We start from the raw sequence: 21,015 nt of genomic DNA on the forward strand, positions 1-21,015 counted from the left end.
TAAAATAAAGGCTAGTCATAGTATATAATATAGGTAGCTACTTTTTATTATTTATCATTATAATTGAGTGTAGAGGTAATCGATAATTTTTGTATTTAAATAAATCTAAAGTTAACTTATTACTTATGTAGTTTTACTTACATGAGTTACATGTTACATAAACTTTTGTAGACGTAGGCATAATTATGCTAATAGATAGGTAAGTAACTTTAATTTAGGGGTTTGAGTTTCAACTAAAACTTTTTTTTAACGCATTATATGCATTTTTTGTACATAATGATAGGTTGAGTTTTTCTTAAGTCCCGAATCCTCCATCATCCATATAAGTTATATATATATAATGAAATTAGATTTTATATATGATAAGGAAATAAGTACCTAACTATAAGTATGTGCCTACCCATTATTATTATTGAATACCAAAATTGTAAATTATAGTATTTATGAGGACAATACAAGTTGTGTGGGATATTTAACTTTGACGCACCAATCAAATAAAATAAATTTAATAAATTTAAATAGGCAATTCAGCTTTAAATTTGTAGGTACTTACTATTTATTTAGCAAATAATAAGTTTAAAGGCGGCATGTCCCACAATGATGAGAGATAACTTTTTAAAATTCATACAAATTGAGCAACTACCTTTTAAAAATAATATAAGTAATAATTTCTTTAAAAAGTCAAACCTATAAAGTTGCATTAGATTTATTAGTAATGTGGGTATAATAATTTGTAAAAATTGTATTATGAAACTTAAAAATGTATGATAGAAATACATATACAAATGTGTTAATACTTGATAATACAAGTTTATGAATTAATGGAAATAATGCGTAGTAATCAAAGGCTTTATTACTTTATACATTTTGTATTTACGTAAAAAGGACTTAAGCGCCCTTAATAGTCTTTTACTTTTCTGAATAAATATGTGCTTATTATATACATAATTGAACTAAAATAGATGTATATATAAATACTTAAACTTTGCATGTGTGCGTGTGTGTGTATACGTGACGTACATATTAAATACATAATTAACATTTATTTTCGAGGGAATTGGGGAGATAGACTAGGTGGAGTAGTTAGTAAACATAAAATATATCACATTTTTAGAAATATTATAATTTATAAGCCTCGTTAATACTTTTGTATACATTTTATATTAATTATAAAAAAAAAATATCCTTAACATTTTATTAATAAAGGCATAATACATATAGATATTTTCTGCATGATCTGAAATCTAAAATAATTTTCTGACATAAATAATTCTTATAATATTGATATAGTAAATTTGCTTTGTCTACAATTGACACAAAATATGATATCATTTTATTCATATTACACAAATTACGAGATATAAATTATTATTTAAAATTATTGTTACATAATTATCATAATTATCACATATTTGCATTCCAAAATTAATTTTAAGAAGTCAACATTTTTTTTCATTATATGATATAAAAAATATCAATATTTATTAAAAATAGTTCAAAGTTCCATAGGCCTTTATGATATTTATTTATAAGTGTTATATTACTTACGATTTTCTTAAAACTACGAAATAATGAAGAAAATAGTAAACAATAATATAATTTATGGTAAAACACATTAAAAATCAATTGCTATTGAAAACCGAATAGGATTATAAATTATAATAATCTTTAGTCTACCTCGTTCGGATCACTATCAAAAAACATTCAAACGTGTGTATTGTTACTGAAATATAAATAACATTACAATAATAAAATAGGTTATTGTTAATATTTAATAATTAATAACAACCTATATTATTATCATAACTCGCAGCTTACAAGCCGCATGTATGTAGCCGTGTAACATTCAACCCATAAAGTATTTAGAGATAATATTATATACCTATAATAATATAGATAATAATAATCTTATAACTATCTCAAGTCACAAATAATTATGACTCACAATAATACAATATCATACAATACCTATAAATTATTAGATTTATAATATACAAGGTAGTCGGTAGATAGGTATATTAGGTACCTACTAAGTTTATATCTCATATTACACAATTGCACTACGTGCAAAATTGACTTATATTTGTAAATTATATAAATTCTTAAGACAAGACAACATATCATAGGTATACTTATCTATTTGACTATTTATTACTTATTATTTAAAAAAAAATTTTAAATATAATATAATAAAATATACTATCTATTACATTTTCATTTTTTATTAATATAATAAATTATAAATAACAGTATCTGTAATAATTATTAGGTTTTTTTTATTGTTAATACTTATTAAGTTATAATAAACGTTAGTAATAATCTGACACAAGGTAGTGGTTAATAGTTTAAATTTGCTCTTAGATATTTTAAATATAGCCATTAGTCACATAGGAAGCAAAATGTTGAAATATGTATATTTAAAAAAGATTGTCAAGTGGTTACCACTCTGCTGTACTCGTACAATAGGTGTCGAGTGGGTCACTGTGATGGATGTATTAAATTAAATTTAAATGATATGCTATTGTATACAAAAAACGATTCTGAGTGGAGACAGTTTATTTCTCTATATAGTATCACTAAGTAATACGTATACATTTTCATATGTTATATTTTTGATATTACTATTAAGTTAATTAATTTTACTAATTATAATACTGAAGTTGAATTAATTTTTGTCGAAAATACGTATTTAATAATGTCATAGCGTATATAAAATATAATTGTTATGTAAAAGGTATATGGTTCCATGAATAATGTCTTTAAATAATTTATAACAATAGAATAATAACCATAGATTTAGTATACAATTTATTTTTAATTTGAACTTAAAATGTATATAAAAAAATATGTTTTTATTTTTGTTTTTTAGATTATTTTTTTTCAATATAAATTACTTATTAGGAATTTTATGATAAATTTTCAAGCCTTAGCTATAAAAATACATGTTTAAAAAATTTTTTAACTGCAATAAAAATTTGCAAATTTTTATGAAAACTATCTATACGGCTATTGGTTTTTAAGTTACAATAAAATATCAAAAAAACATTTAATAAATAGTTATTTTATGGGTGATTAAAAATTTATAACTCAAACGTTCAATATTAATTTGACTTTCCCGTAATGTTCATTTTAATAAAGATTTAAAAACTTATAAATTAATTACTATCAAATTTTCAGATCTTAACTAAAAAAAAAATTTTTTTTAGTTTCCAACAATGTAAAATAATTTGAATACTGTTGAGATTTTCGAATTTAGTAGAAATTCCAAATTGAAAAACTTATAAAAAAATATTTTGATAATAAATTGTTGATATTTTTTAATTAATAAATGAAAAACTTGTGAAGAATCTTATGTTCAATTTTTATACATTTTTACCCAACGAACAATCAATGTTATCACATGTATCTATATAAAAAAAAATAATGTAAAATTTCTTATATCTATACATAGTTTAAAAAAAAGTTAAAATATTTTAAAAATTATATATATACGTGAGAAACGCTAACATGAATATTCTGTGAAAATTTCAAGTATCTAAGATTACTTGTTTTTATATTACAACAAAAAAACAAAATCGATTTTGTCAAAAACTAGTTTTGCATGAAATTCCTGTTTTTCCTTAATTTATTATTTGACTCTCCAGATTACTTTGAAAAATACTGGGAATTTTTTATTTAGACTTGTTTGAAATTGAAATACAAATTAGTTTCTTAAAGTTGAAAATTAAAGTATTTTTCGATTACTTATTGCATATATCAGTATATGTACCGACACAAAAAAAATACCTTTACTTATAGATATTAAAATAATTTAACTTCACTAGCAGATAAGAATTAAGAGTCAAGACAAAATTGTAAGGTTTTGAGCAGGAATGTAAATTATTTGGCTACGATTTTATTTTTCGTTTTATGTCAGAATACCGCTATTAATTTATATATATATATATAGAGTGAGAGAGAGAGTTAAAACGCATACATTCTAAAAGCCACTATAAGGTAGCTTAGTGTTTAGATATATTATAGTATAAAGTATAATATAGTATCTTAATTCTTATTATACGAATACAAATTATGCATCGACGTGACCATAAATATTGTTAATACAAAAACAATAATATTTACCTAATTTATTAATTTATACAGTATTTATATTTTTCAGTTTCATAGAGAATATTACAATAACTATGCTGAAATATTGGATCTCAGATGAGTAATCTCATGCAGTGAATATAGCTGGTAAGTTAACTAAGTATAGGTATAGTATAAATAATAATTAACTATAATTATAGTATAGTAACTATAAGTAGTAGATATTATTTAGTATTTGTTATTTAAGTACTAATGAACATTAGCTCATTGGTTCTATGTATAGGTAGGTACTTACATTATAATAAGATTAGGCATTGGAATGTAATTTATTATAATTTTGTATTATCACATAAACGGACATTGATTTACGATTGATAACCGAAATTTATAGGCCAAGTATAAAAGATTGTTTTGTGTAAGTTGTATAAAATAAATTATTTTCAAGCAATTCTCTTGAATTTTGGATTATTTATTCGTATACGTATAAGTACATTATAAAATTGATTGAATATGCATATTAATAAATTGTATCTTGTTTTTAGTAATACTAAGCTATACTACAGATGATTTATAATAATTTATACGTGATACACCAAAAAATATGAAAACATTCACATATGTTTATATATCGTATATCATTTTAGGAAGACCGGCCATATCACAATTTATTTTAGTAACTAAATAGTAAATCACCTTACCAAGAATGTACATGGCAAACAAGGCTGAAACCCATAACAAAAAAAAAAAAAAAATGTCCGCTGTGGTAGACATATCTTCTCATCTCCTGCCATAAATACGCTTTGCTTGTAACTCATCATAATAACATTCAGGTCAAGCGGAAAAGAGACTTAATCTCATCACTATACATATTGTACTTATACCTATTACACACGGTATCGCGGTCTGTAAGTACATCGATGTGTGCTGAGACGCAATCGTTATTATTGTTGTCGCTACTCACTATAATAGAGCCATAGAATAATATTATAATAGGTAAATGCTTTTGATTATTTTCGCAACAAATATGTATATAGTATGTTTACTATCTTACATACCTATGAATCGTAGCAAACACAACAATTTAAAACGGTCAAATTCGTAATTGACTTCATAACACCTACTATAATATTACAACAATGATATAATACAACGACAAAGAGGCAACAGTGCGTTTTTTATATATATAATATATATTTAATATAATTATATTAAAGAGACGGCAATAAACCGTACACAAACGGTACCGCCGGTAGGGTTATTTATAAGTGCGCGTATGACCGCGCTATAATATATAACACTGCTAGCGACGAAAAAAAAATTCTCCTTACACGCGTATTATTATTATATGCATTGGTCGTCCGAGCGAAAACGGTGTTTCGTATTTGTATATTATTATTTTTATACACTCTCTCGAAATAATATACTGCCGGCACGCGCGCCAACCGACCAACGGGAAACGGCATAGAGACCTCTCGCTCGCTCTGTATGTCGTTTGTGTGCCGTGTGCCAATGACACACACGTACGAACTGTGTGGCTAATAGACTACGGTCATCCCTTCACCGCGGGCGGCGATGCCAAATGGCCTGTGGGATCGTAGTCGGTCTGAAGGCACTATATGGTCGCAACGCTCCAACGATATCGAGACTGCGCCAGGGGCGTCTTTACATCCATTTGTAGGGAGGGGACACAAAAACTAAAAGTTTGAAATCGGTATTTGCACGTACAGTTTTAAATTGCTTATTAAAAAATATATGTATATCTGTCTTACTACACCTATGACCTAACACATATAGGTAGGTAACGTACGACAAAATAATTTATTATGTTTAGAATTCTCTACTTTTCTCTTGCTATTTTTTTAATACTATAGTCGAATTGACCTATAATCAAGTATACGGTTAAAAATATTATAACTCGACGTACTTTAAATTTAAAGCAATGTATTTTAATTTAAAAATCCTCATGAGATTCAAAATTATTTTAAAATTAAAATATCAAAAAACCTTTACACGGGTCCTTAAATAATATTTTTAACTTTATATTTTATGACAGGTCAAATTACTCTAATATTAAAAATAAAAACAGAGTTAAGTATCATATAATTCTGATTTAAAAATTTGAAATATGATAGGTAGACGTACAATACATCGTGTGGGTGCGGAAATTTTAAACACAACGCATATTATAAGACAAACAAGTTAATGTAATGTACATTTATCACAATGCAACCATTCAACTTATTATTAATAATTTAAGTGCATATTATATGCATTAAAAAATTCATATACAAAAAAATAATCTATTATTAATGATAAACATCCTATTTAGAAGATAACCCTGAGTACCATAAAAAATAAGCAGCATTTAATCGAAACTCTTGTTTGATTTTTTTTCTTTCATCATGTGACGATGTACTCAAATTTTATTATAATATACAATATTTTAATACCTACATATTTTCGAATTCCGTGATATTGTGATATAGCAAGGGTGTTTGATTGCGTTCCTATTATTATTGGTGGGAGAGAGAAAGAGAAAGAGAGAGGTAAATTTTTAATTTTTCAAAATATACATTTTATAAAATCACTCAATTCGATAGATACCTTACTATCTATCTGTTAAAATTACGTTAAAAACATTTTAATTCTTAACAAACGAATGACCATGGGTTAGGTTAATATAAGTATTAAATGACGGAACATTTTTAAGTTACACTGTTGAATATAATTCGATATCAATGATATTATAAAACCTTATAATCATAAAATAACGAAGCCGATGCAACGCTAAACCCAGCTGTCCATCGTAATAGTATGTGCAGTGGTGTGTTTATCGCAGGATAATGAATGGATCACAATATAACCGTTTGAGAACGAGTCTTGATTTTCTTATGTGTATCTATATTTTATCGTTGTATATTTATTCTATCTATAGCAGTATTAAATTGTCATATCAGTATTAAAAATAAAATAAAAATTAATAAAAAAGCGGAATAAAAAAATTTCAAAAAAGTTGATTAATGTTGGGCGTAAAACGTTCCTCTTCCGTTATAACGCGTAGGAGTTGTATTAAAAACTATAAATCATCCCCTCCGGCTGCCACCATTAGTTGTGCTTCAGATGGGTCACTATATGTCGTCCACCGGGACGATCGAAACGATTATTATGATGTGGTATATTTTATTTACTTACTTATATAGTTATATGAAATAGACTTACATCAATAGCTCAACAAATAGTTACCAGTATTAAAACGTATTATCCAATAGACAGTTTAACATAAAAAGTAATACAGACAAGGCGAGTAAATGAATAGAAAAATTTAGTAAAAATAAATATAAAAAAAAAATTAAAAATGTAATGAAGTAGCGTCGGTACTGACAATCGACATAAGACATTGTGTAGGTGTATTAAGTCTATAATTAATTGGTCGATCGGAAGGAATAGAAAAAGTTTTAGTTGAATGGGTTTTCGGACAATCGATTTACTGTCCGCCACTTTGTTGGCCCACGCACACGCCCACGCTCATAATATTACGTTATATAATTATAAATACTATATATATAACACTACACTCGTTTAATACGTCTAGTGTCGATGAGGTGTAGTGAAATTAGGGCAACAGCTGATCGGATTTTATTCGCGTGGATCCGGCGCGCAAGCGCCCAAGGGTTAGGGATAGCGCCTGCGTATCCACGTCTGATAACCCGTCCAGCCGGGAGAAAATGGGGAAGAGTGGAAAAAAAAAATCGCAATCAATGATCGTCACATCTGCCGTCTTCCAGACGGGCCGTCGCGTTACGCTTTCTGTTTTATTATTTTTTTTTTTTTTTTTTCCCCATATCATTCGCACCGTTCCAACACAGTGTTCTGCCTGTCAGGTACGGTGGTGATCGGTCGGCGTGCGAAACGATTTTAATAATAATATCATAATCCGCTCGGCGAGTGCAATCCGACACCCGCGCGCGCGCGCGCGTGTCGGCCAGCCACAGCAGCCACAGCCGCCGCCGCCGCCGTGCCGACTACGCGACCGTCGACGCACGTCGTTACGTCGCGCGCTCCGATCACGCAGTAACCGCCAGTAACGCCAGTAACAAACGACGCGACGATTCGGACGGACGGTCGGATCAATAACACCGGGCGGTTAGCGTACCGCCGCACACCACAATAACCGCGGTCGTCGTTGTCGACCGTTGTTTTTCGTCGCGTAGCGTATCGCCGTCCGCTGACCTGCTCCGCCCTCTCCTAGCAACTCCCCTACCATACATAATAATAATAATAATAATAGTGAGAAAATTATCGATAATATATTCGTTCCGCCGGCCCGCCGCCGTATCTTTTCCGCGTCTTATCATGACTGCTGTTACGTCGGCGACGACGTTACGCAGCCGTCTCGATACCGTCACTGTTGTCATTATTACCAGCGACGTCGGTCATACGTCGGTCGTGACTGCCCAACGGCCGTCTCACTGAGCGTGTCTCCGCGACTACCGGACCCTCAGACCAACAGCTGCCCGCGGTTGGGCTGTAAGTATTAAAATATAATAAGACAAAATTATTTACTAAACCCGCCCCGATCTGCCTCCGTCACCCGCCCTCTGCCTGCAGTCGGGACACTCCGATTTTTGATTTATGATTTATATATGCCCAACAACGATCATTCCGCCGTTCGGTGTTGCACTACGACGACCATAGTCCGATCTATAATATTACACGATTTTGATTACAGAATAGTTCGACTGGGTCGTGTGCACACCGCTGGTGAATTTTGTGCAGAGTAGTTGGATATTTCGATTTATTAGTAGTGTGGTAGTGGAATCTTTAGGTGGTAGCTTGCTGCATTCCAACCCATTCCCGAGTACCGAGCATACCCTGTTTCACTGGCTTAAGTTCCAAAAGGTTGCTGTTTGTTACTGCGTAGTCAGTAAACAAACGGCTGTTATATTTGCTCACGGAATCACGTAGATTTATGATATAAAATGGTATTTCTCGGGAAGATTTTAATTAAATATGACTAGGTATGTATAGTATTTAATATGTACCTAATTAACAATAATCTATGTTCACAATTGCTCTTATGAATTTAGTACTGCAATGCTTTAATCATTCTTAAAGGTTAAAAACTTTTATTTACTTAGTTTTTTTAAGCAATTAATGATTTATCTATTTAGCCTGATTTTTTATACTCATATAATATATTTATTTTTATAGATTGTGGCTTTGTTAAGGCAAAGTCTTGTATTAGGTTTTTAGGTACTTAAAAAAAAAAAATTTAAATATTTTGGTTACGTTTAATTGTATTCGACCAGACTAAAAGATAGCAATCAATTGATGTAGAAATTAGTTTTCAACTATCCAATTTGTTTAATATCTATACTTACGTTATTAATGGTTTATCTTTCCTAAATTTCCATACTAATACACAAGGCTGAGCATTAACTAATCATAAGTTAAAATTAAATTAAAACATTATGTTAATTTTAATTAAGTTGATTAACTCAATAATTTTTTTCAAATCAACTTATAGCTTAATAAGTTACTTTTTATGTTAACTTCAAGTTAGTTTTATTCAAAAGCATCTAAATTAAGTTAATTTTCGCCCAAAAAGTTAATACAAATTTTTGAATGAGATTTTAGAATTTATATTAAAAAAATAGGTTTTTTTGATAGCTAGTTGATACTTTGATGTATCATTTTTAAATTTCCTAGTAATTTTCTTAAGCGTAAAAAAAACTATCTAATAAACAATATTGTGTCTGGGATTTTTTATTTTTGCAAATTAAAAATTTTTAATTTTAAACTAAATTAAGTTATTTATTTTTCAAATTAACATTTAACAGGACGAGTTAATGATAAAAGTGTGAATAACTTTTAATTTAACTTTATTATTTTAAAATAACTTAACGAGTTTAAAAAAAAAATCGTTAATTTGCCCAGCCTTGCCAACACATATAGTTATATAATATTTTTTAATCTAGAATAAGGCTGAGTCACAATACTTGTTGTTCACAATGATATTTTTTTAGACATTGACTGCTACTCCAATTTAATAATTTTGTGGTATATGTATTAAATAACAAATGTATTACGTCAATAGTGGTAGGTCTTGTACAAGTAAATCAAACCATATATCCTAAGAATCTACAAAAATAATAAATGTTGGGATTAAACATCTAAATAATAGGTAGTTACACTTTTTTTGATTTAAGTTATATGTATATAATAAATAAAGAAAAATTTTTTTTTATTTATGTGATTTTATAAAAAAAAAAAAATATTTATTTTACTTTTGAACCTGTATAATATATAATTGATATTTAATACATTTTGCTGTAAATAAATATTAAATTATCATTATTATTTAGTGTATAACTTCAAAAATAATGTTATTCCAAGTAATAATTTGAAATTGTCATGAGATCAATTTCCTTAATATTAAACAAATTATATTTAAAATTAATTTTATGGTCAACCTATCAAAATTACAAAACAACTTTTCTTTCAAATTCTATATTATTATTATAGTTTTAAATTATAAACCTATATGTATAATATTTATCTTTTATGAGGAATTAAAAGAGATTAAACATATTTATGTATAATTAATTTAAATAATTCATTAATGATAGATTAGTATATTTTTAATGTTTAATTTATCTTAACTCCAAGTATCTAGTTTTTTTTTTTATCAAATCATATTATGTACTATTTTTAAAAAACAATTAATTGTTGATACTAAGTGAATTAAAATAAATGATCTTTATTAAATTACTTGAGTAATTAATGACAATACATATTAGTTTCAGAGATTTATTTTTGACAATTAAGATAAATATTACATTTTAGGTACCTATCGAGTGTCTACAAACAAATTATTGAATTGAACATAAAATTTATACTAAAAATAAGTGTTTAGTACTTCATTAATCTGTTCAGTCATTTAATTATATTTTAGGTGTGTCGTATATATTTTTAAATGATTTGGTTTTATTTTTGGTTGAACTAAAATTCAATACATTTGCCCTATTGACCCCACATTGTCGCCAATCAACTTCTATAAGTACTTATTCTTTTTTTTATGACATTCTTTATAACATAGTTATACTCCAAATAGTATACTAATAAATTACCCTATTTTTTTTAAGCTCAATATCATAGAAATCCTAGAAATTTTGTGAAACCAATCTTAAGAAATAACAACTTTTTGCAATATTTATCTTTTCACAGTTATCAAATATCGTATTTATTTGTCGTATTATTATAGACATCTTGTATTTCATTGCAATAAAAGTATTTGTGAGATGAATCTAGTATTAATATATGTTGATATCAGTTATACCAGTATTCTTAAATTACCTACTATTATGTAATAAATAATTATATGTACGTTATTATTATTTTTGTCACTCTTATTGATTTATAATCTGATAATGTGATTAACAAACAAATGCAATATGTTACAAATTACAATAACACATTAATTATCAATTATAAATTAACTACTAAATTAACATATAAATATCTCTGCATGAATATGTTTTGTACATCTAATTATTTTCTTCATTCTTATTTTTGAAGAGGTTATTCTTATAGAGTACTTGTGAGTATACTAAATATTAATATTTAACATTATATTAACATAATATAATAGTGTAAATAACCTTACACATTTATACACATTTTTTACTTCTGTTATTTTTTATATCTATGTACACATTAATAATTAAAGATTGAACTATTTCATTCTTCATTAATTATATTTTCTTTTATTCTAATATTGTGCCATAATAAAAAGGTAATATAATATAATAAACAATAATTTATCTTCCTCGTTTTGGAGTTTCAAGTTTTTAGGTACCTATATAACTATAATAAATTTAAAATTGATTATTTGATATCCTTCTAATTAACTGAAGACTTAAAACCATACATTATCTCATGTTTTAGACAAATAAATAAATAATACAAAGTTTTTTGTTATTATACATAAATGCTTAGTACTTTTTTTTTTTTAGTTGTGGACATTTATGTACATAATTAATAATGTTTTATTAATGAATTTATAATAATATTAAATTAATTAAATTAAAATTGTTGACAATATCTGAGAATAAAAAGTCTTAAATATTGTAATTGGAAGGAAAAAGAATGTTTAGAGTTATTATATTTGTATAAATTACGAGCAATATAATTTAAAGCTTTAGAATATTTTTAAAAATGTATTACTTATTTTATTTGATAAATTAATTTTAAGATCAACATTTAATGGTGCATACTATTTTAAATAAAAATATAAATAATGTTTAAAAGTTGAAAATTTGATATATTATCCATAAAGTCAATTTGAATTTTCATCAATTGTATATTTTGTTACATTATTTATGGAATCATGTACAAATCATTTGTATTTTTAAACAAATGTAACTTGATACCATTTTTTTTTAACCTTGTGTAATTATTATATTTTTGTCTCTTTCAGTAATGACCAAATATCATTGGTAAAACAGCAAATAACAAATCATAGTGTAACTTGAGTATATATAAGTAAAGATGTCTTCAGAAGATCTGTTACAACCAGGACATATAGTAAAAGAAAGGTGGAAAGTTGTAAGTAAACATTTTGTCTCCCACTTATCTTCTGTCTCTATTTATAATTTTCATTGTCCATCTTGTCAACACTTCTCTATGGTTTTTTATTCTAAATATTGTTGGTATCATTTTTTTTTTATATATATAATTCAAACTAGAAATTTATTTTAACACAGTTACACAAAACAAACTTAAAATTTAATAAACTAATATAATAAACTAATGTACAATGATTAATTTTACCATAATAAATATTTATTTATGTATATAATGTGTATGGAAATTTTTTTTTATTTTTTCATAAAGAATTAAATATGAAAAAAAAACAGTTATGTATATTAATATACATAATTGATATTTTTAATAACTTGATTAATTTTCTAAATTAATTGTCTTTCAAATAAATGGTTTTGTTTTAAATTTGTGATTAACCAAATTATTTACGTTTATTACAGTATACCTAATGCATTTTATAATTATATATCAAAATGATTATTACTGCAATAAAATCTAAAAATAATAAAAGTATTAAACTAAACTATATTTAAAATTTATATATATTTATATATATATGTATTTAATATACTTATAAAACATTAATTAAAGTAATAAATTAAAAATATGAATATTGTTAAAAAAATCTTAGAATTATGTAGAATTGTTGATAAAATTTTACTATTTAAATATTTAAGCAATACTGACGTATTTCAATTTTGGACAAAGTCCAAATTATTGTTATAGTTTCTCCTTCATTATAGAAAACATTTATATGAAGATAGTATAATAGTCTGTTTGTGTCAACAATTCTTATTTTATAATAATTTATGTATCATTTCATCATTTATTTTTAAAATATTTATCTTCTTAAATAATTCTCGCGATAATCAAGTACCATAATGAATAATTACTTATATCAATGTTGTATAAAATACTTTATCTATAAGAAATTTAACAATTAACAATCTTTAGTTTACAGTGTCCTAAATTATATTAAGTACTTTTAATAAAATATTTTTTTGTTGAAGTTTAACTACTTTTTAAATAAAATTATCATTGTATACATTTTTAAGCTTTATTGATTCCAATTATTATACTATAAACTACACATTTTTAGGCCAGAAAAATTGGCGGTGGTGGATTTGGAGAAATATATGAAGGTCAAGATCTTATCACAAAAGAACTTATAGCTTTGAAAGTAGAATCGGCTCGTCAACCTAAACAAGTCTTAAAAATGGAAGTAGCTGTGTTAAAAAAGTTACAAGGTAAATAAAAACTTATTTATTTATACTTATAATAAAAAGATTATCATACATCTGCAGGCAAATAAGTTTTATAAGTAATAGTGAATATTTATATATCAATTGTTCATACATTTTATGAATGAAAAAAAAAATGATTTTATCATCTAATGTATCAGTTAATATCGACCAACGCTTATTTGTAACTATCAAATTTGCTATATATACAATATATATATATATTTTTTAAATAAATAAAAAAATTATATTGTAATAATTATACTCATATGTTTGTATGTTATTTTGATTGTGATAATGTTTTTATAATTACCTTTGTAGTAGCAGCTAACAACAATAATTGTAGGGGGTCTTTTAGATTATATAATAACAAGGGTTAGAGTTAGAGACTTATAACACCATAAAAAACTAAATATACACTATTATATATTCATGTGCAATAAAAGTTACAAAATAGGTAAAAAATTCTTTATTTTTAAAAGATATGAATAAAAAAAAAATATTTAGTAAAAATTGTAAAATGTAGAAATATTAAAAACAATTTTAAGTCTTAGAATTTATACTATTTATAGCTGAAAAATATGATCAAATATCAAATAAATAATATTATGAGTTATTTGTAATTTAATGAGTTTTAATGAATTAATGATTTATAAAGAACCCTTTTAAAAATGATAGATTAATATTTTTTTGCTTAAACTGATTTCAACTTTGCTCATATTACTTTTCTAAATACATTCTTAATATATTTAGAAATATATATATTTTCAATTATTTTAATTGAGTTAAATAGTAGCAAAACCTGTTTTTCAATTTTGTTAGAAAGTAGTAATTGAAAAAAAAATTTATGTTATTGTAAGAAAGATTATCTATTTCATTTTATTAATGAAAATGTCATGATTTAGGTAAAGAGCACGTATGTCGTTTTATTGGCTGTGGAAGAAATGAACGATTTAATTATGTGGTAATGCAGTTACAAGGAAAAAATTTAGCAGAGCTGAGAAGAGCACAGCCAAGAGGTGCTTTTTCATTATCTACTACTTTAAGATTAGGTGTACAGATTTTAAAAGCCATAGAAAGTATTCATGAAGTTGGATTTTTACACAGAGATATAAAACCTGTAAGATTACTTTAAAAACTATTAAAAGATTATTTTTTTAATTTAATTATTGTTTGATTTTTTTTTTCATTTATTTAGTCAAATTTTGCTATTGGAAGACTTTATCAAAATTCCCGTTGTGTTTACATGTTGGATTATGGTCTTGCTAGACAATTCACAACAGCTAATGGGGAAGTACGAACTCCTAGAACTGCAGCTGGTTTTCGTGGTACCGTAAGATATGCTTCATTGAATGCCCATAAAAATAAAGTAAGTTGTACCTATTAAAGTAAATTACAAAATTACATTCATAAAACAAAATATTTGTTAAAATAATGTATGCAATATACACTGCTTAATCCAATACTGGAGGTATTTTCAGTATATTTGGTTTTTAGTATACCAAAAAATATGCTTATTTTGTCCAGCAAAAAGATGTGAAAATTTCACGAATTCCCATGTAATATCCCATTATATTCAAACCGATATTGATGGCAGGGATGCATTAAAAAATAATTTTCATAGTATGCAAATTTTTTAGTATACTAAAAACCAGATATACTGAAAATACCATCAGTGTTCAATGAACCATAATAATAATATTCATAACCTTATAATAAAAATAATTATTTTTTTTTTTTGTTTTGTTTATAGAAAATGTATATAAAAATATCCAAATATTTTACTTAAAAAAATTATAATTTTAAATTCCTAGCACTATTTTTTTTTTGTTTAGGAAATGGGAAGACATGATGATCTTTGGTCGTTATTTTATATGTTGGCGGAATTTGTAAATGGTCAGTTACCTTGGCGGAAGATTAAAGATAAAGAGCAAGTTGGTGTTATGAAAGAAAATTATGATCATCGCTCACTTCTTAAACATCTTCCATCAGATCTGCGTCAGTTTCTTGAGCATATTCAGGTAAAAGTTTTGATTTATTTAAAAAAAATTATTGAATAAAGGTAATTTATTTAATGTTATTTAATTTTTAAATCTAAATTCTATGTTTGCTATTTATTTTCCAACTACTGAAATTTTTATTGATAAAAAGAATTGTAGAACTATATTAAACTAGAAGATATTATGAATAAGAATTAATTTCACAACTCTAAATATAATCCTAATTCTAGGAACGAATGTACAGTTGATAGTTAAATAAATCCTTGAAACATGTACTTTCATAAAAAAAATGATAAAAGCCTTGTCACTAAGTATACAAAATTAATAACATTTTAACTCATTTTTTTCTCTATTAGTCTCTTGAATATGCAGACAAACCAGATTATAATATGTTAACGGGTCTTTTTGAACGATGTATGAAAAGGCGTGGTGTTAAAGAATGTGATCAATTCGATTGGGAGAAAACTACTGAAACTGTTCAACCAGCAGTTACAGTTAGTGTTATTACAAATAATACCACACCAGTTATCTCCAGGCCAATCACTTGTACCTCCTATGGTGCAGACATTAACAATCAACTAGTCACATCTACTGTAGATAACGGACAAGAGGAAGAACCAGACAATAAAAAAATTACTCCAGAGGTAAATATTTTTTATTTAATCAGTAATTATAATTATAACTGTTATAATTTTTTTTTTTTTTTACAGGAGCAAATACAATGTGATAATAATATAATTTACCGGCGTGCCCAAAAACTTGAATCTGATGCAAATAATTCAGGTTCTAATAAAATTATTTCTACTGATAAAAATTGTAATGCTACATCTAGCACACCATTAGATCATTTACCAATTCCAAAAAGTATTAATTTTTTGCTTATAAATAATTTATTTATATAATTATAATTTTTTTTTTTATATTTATTGTAGGCTCTCCTAAGAAAGTAGTTCAGCGAAGAGCTGTTTCTATGCCTGGTTTGGAAAGAGAAACAGAAATATTGGAAGCTTCTAAGCGTAATTCTTCTCAAACTAATTGTACGGTTGATTCTGGTTTCCCACCAACACCATTAAATATTGAAGGTGTTCCTAATTCAGATCTGGGTAATTTGAACACTTCAGTTATTGCAACCCAAGAAGCTAATAAAGGTAAAATTTTAATTTGAAAAAAAAAACTACAATAACAATATTTTATATTTTAATTTTGTTTTAGTTACAACTGCTAGTTCTCCTCTAGTTGAAGCAGATAGTATTGTAAATCAAATAAAAAAAGAACAGCGTAGCTTACATTTTGCTAGGCGACAAGCCACTCCTAATAGGCAAATCTTAAAATCTTCTGCCACTACTGCCAGAGATGTCACGTATACTCAATTTGCAGTAATTGATGATGATAACGTATCTGCAATGCAACAAATGACACGTGGTGGAGGAGGTACTTTTCATTTCACAATATTATTAAATGTTAATTATTGTTATGCAATATGACACATTAAACTTAAAATATTTTTATTTAGGGTTAACTCTTATGTCACAATGGAAATCGCAATTTGACGACTCTGAAGAAACTGATAACGAGTGGAAAGCAGAAAATCTTCAAAGTCCTGAACATAGATTAAGTTTACATGGTGTCTCTTTGGTATGTATTTTCACCTAGTAATGTAACATTTTTTTCTAGTTAATTAATAATTTTTAAATTGTATTTATATACAGAGTGGAAAAGATAATATTTGTTCTCAATACCCTAACAATTGTAAGACACCAGATAAAATATCTGGTAATGCACAATGTTTTTCAAAATGTACTGATAATCTAATAAATAATTCAGTCTTATCACGAGCTTGGAGTGAAATACAAATTGCTGCAAAAATAAGGTAAGTTTACATAAAAACAAATTTTAAACCGTCTCAACTTTTAATTTTTTTTTTTTTATTAAAATATATGTCTTTAACTAGAACAAACCTTGAACCACCCTGGTTACAAGAAGCTGTCTTTGATGATATTGTGTATGAACTTGATACAAGTAGAAATATAGCTGTAAGGAACTCTGAAAAAAGTATTACAAAGAAATTACAAAGATCTATTAGTCTAGCTGTAAGTTTACTCAGTAGCATGTGCCAAGCTTGATGTTATAGTGGCAAAAAATAAAGTTTGTATTTGTTTGTGGTTTATAGAATATTAGTTTGAGCATTATTCCTAAAAAAGAATTTCAAACTCAATTCATACAACAAACAAAAATGAAATTAAAAGTTCCTTCTCTTCAAGTTACCACTAACACAACCAGATCTTCCAATGATGGTGATGAATTATCGGGAAAATTATTTGCCGATGAATCACTAAAAAATGGTGAGTGTCATAAATGTTCTTCCCAAATTTAGGAAATGTTCAGTTTAAAAAAATTCTTTTTTTTAATCAAAAATAAATATCAACATTTTAAATTTCTATTATTAGTGTATAAATATTTATTTTTAGTAGTTATAAATGAAATATATTTTAATATTTTACTTTTAATTTACTTATTAGGTTTAATAATGGAATATAAATTTCTACTATTTTTCAAAATTTTCTTTAACTTATTTTAATAAGAATCATGACAAAAATTAATTAAAATTAAATGTTTTTCTTTGTTAAATGGTAGGTAGTTTATTTTTATGAAGTATTATTTACCAAATCATTTTTTAGTATCATGTTAATAATTTCTTTTGATTTCTTTTACTTTCTAAAGTATACAAACTATTTTAGTATTTCTAATTTATAGAATTCCTACATGATATTTGGAATACCAATGTTGTTATGTAAAGGACATTTCTTTTGGCATAAAAATATAATTTTATTTTTATAATACATCCTTCGGTCAATTTAAAATCATGTGTATAAATTACGGCATACATAGGGAATGATGTATCTGAAAATTGCCCAATGGAAACAGTATCTGGAAAATTGGAAATAAGAGTCGTTGATCGGCATCTGAATGATAATGATAATTACTGTGACACAACAAGCTCAAAACCAATTGTGTTTACCGAGAAAGATGACGAAGGTCCGTTCTAACAATTGAAAGTCAATAACAAATACTTATAACAATTTATATTTGATTTTAATATGTTGTATTTTATCATATTCTAATGTTTTATTAATATTGTTATGAAATGAGTTTTGTCTAATAAATTTAACACCATAATATGTTTGGACATTAAAATTGTTTTTATGCCATAATTAACTGTATTTTAGTTTAAATTTAGTAGAAGCTTATGCAACAACTATACAAAACTAAAAAAATTAAACTTTTGTTTGTTTACAGCTCACCGAAAATGGGCTAGAAACAGAAATAGTAGCGATATTATGAACATAAATGGGAAACATTTTGATGAAAACGAATTATCTAACATTAGTATAAAATCTTTTTCCTCTTCCGATCAAAATAACAAAATCTCAGATCATAGCAGGTATATAAAAATTAATTTTAAAAAAAACCTGCAAATATTGGGTTAACTGAGTAGTTATGTTTTAATATTAATTTAATATTAATGTTTACAAATACTTATATTCGTTTAATTTTTTATTTTACTTTATCAATTAATTCTTATTTTTTTTACAATTCATTTTATTTTGTACTCATACTACTTATTATTTATAAAAGTAATTAAAAATTCAAATACTTTTGATATATCTTAGTTAACTGATGAAATATTTATAAAACTCAACCTTAAATATGTCATTCTAGAAGTAAAAAACCACCTCAACCCATAATTCTTAGCAAAAACAGTAAAATTCCACTACCCGTCAACCAAAAATTATCAGAATCAAATGAAATAAATTTGGCAATGTTCAGGTATACAATTTTTTTTTTTAACTTATGTTCAATATACATAACTAATTTTTTAACTGAAAAATTATTTATTTTTTTTAGTGATGAATCAAAATCAAGTGCGACCAGTAATAGTGGAAAACAATTATCTGAAGCACTTTTAAAGTGTCGTGGCCAAAATTTATCTACCGAAGTGCGTAGTAAACCACCGACTTCTGAAGAAATTGATGATCAATATACTCCTGGTCTTAGAAGGCGGCGACAACTTCAAGATAAATATGTAACTGACCCTTCTCAATTAAATTTACGATTTCAAAGGCCTCAAATGCGAAAGTCAAGGGAATCTTATTATAGATCTAGGTAAATTTTAAATAATCATTGAGTAAAGAATTATTTTTAATTTTTTTACTTTATAATATAACAATTAAATACTTTTTAAATTTGTTAAAATGTACTTTTTTAATAATTTTGAAAAAATTACTTATCTTTGAATTATTTTTATTTTTGTATTTTAAATTTTATTAATGTTTATTTTATTATACTATATTATATGCTAGCCATTTTATTATTATTTATTTGTTTTAGTTCATAATATTTAAATGTTAAACAATAAATGACTAATTCTATTATTTTATATTTCTGTAGATTTTCTGGTAGTCAAGATGACAATACTGGATTATTTTCAAATTACAGACCTGTATCTGGGTCATCAAGTAGAAGTCTTGAACGAAATTATGAGTCTGATATTTTATCATCTCCTACCTTGATACCTCCACCAAGTATGTATTCGTCGGATGTCCAAACTCTTGTCGAAAATAATGCTAGGTACGTCAAATAATTTATTTCCTTATTTTTTTGTAATGTAGGTATGCATTAAAATATTAATTATTCTTACAGATGTCGTCGGTACCAAATTTTTAAACCAACTGAGCTTGCAAGGGATTAAAATAGTATATCATAAATTAATAGATTATATTATTATATTCATTTTTATTGAAAATATATGTAATATTTTCAGTGTATTTGAATAATTAGTGTAAACTTTTAATCTCGCATAAAATGTATTTATGAATCGTATATTGTATTTTATTTATTTTGACGTAATTATTTAATATTATGTTTTTTTTTAAATTATTATTATTATTATTATTATTTAAGAGATGCCAATTGAGTTTTTAAATTCAAATCCAAAAAAGACCAAATTTTCTCTGTGGCTTATTTTCATACTACAATTTTCCATTTTACTCAGTTGAATTACTTTCTTTAACTTCCTATTT

The 21,015-nt window shown here is 25.8% G+C and overlaps 1 protein-coding gene across 1 annotated transcript; it reads left to right on the plus strand.

The window, feature by feature from the left end:
- The first annotated feature begins 7,945 nt into the window (after positions 1–7,945).
- Positions 7,946–20,684, plus strand: LOC112603237 (tau-tubulin kinase homolog Asator). The gene is made up of 20 exons (XM_025351728.1): positions 7,946–8,616; positions 12,569–12,696; positions 13,793–13,940; positions 14,840–15,054; positions 15,133–15,303; positions 15,770–15,955; positions 16,291–16,578; positions 16,645–16,798; positions 16,867–17,082; positions 17,147–17,365; positions 17,448–17,569; positions 17,644–17,804; positions 17,886–18,024; positions 18,105–18,276; positions 18,824–18,970; positions 19,232–19,376; positions 19,655–19,762; positions 19,841–20,098; positions 20,384–20,563; positions 20,636–20,684. Exons 2-20 carry the CDS (start codon positions 12,640–12,642, stop codon positions 20,682–20,684), a joined length of 3,135 nt encoding a protein of 1,044 aa, XP_025207513.1. The 5' UTR covers positions 7,946–8,616; positions 12,569–12,639.
- Positions 20,685–21,015: the final 331 nt, after the last annotated feature.

This window comes from Melanaphis sacchari, unplaced genomic scaffold, assembly GCF_002803265.2.
Source record: "Melanaphis sacchari strain LSU unplaced genomic scaffold, SCAv2.0 Contig9_pilon_pilon, whole genome shotgun sequence".
Classification (NCBI taxonomy): domain Eukaryota; kingdom Metazoa; phylum Arthropoda; class Insecta; order Hemiptera; family Aphididae; genus Melanaphis; species Melanaphis sacchari.

What these genes read in the sequence shown, in the direction of transcription:
- LOC112603237 (XM_025351728.1), top strand. Translation starts at nt 12,640, where the DNA reads ATGTCTTCAGAAGATCTGTTACAACCAGGACATATAGTAAAAGAAAGG. An exon ending in CGATGAATCACTAAAAAATG is followed by an intron (nt 18,277 to 18,823) that starts GTGAGTGTCATA and finishes CGGCATACATAG; the next exon opens with GGAATGATGTATCTGAAAAT. An exon ending in AAAATCTCAGATCATAGCAG is followed by an intron (nt 19,377 to 19,654) that starts GTATATAAAAAT and finishes ATGTCATTCTAG; the next exon opens with AAGTAAAAAACCACCTCAAC.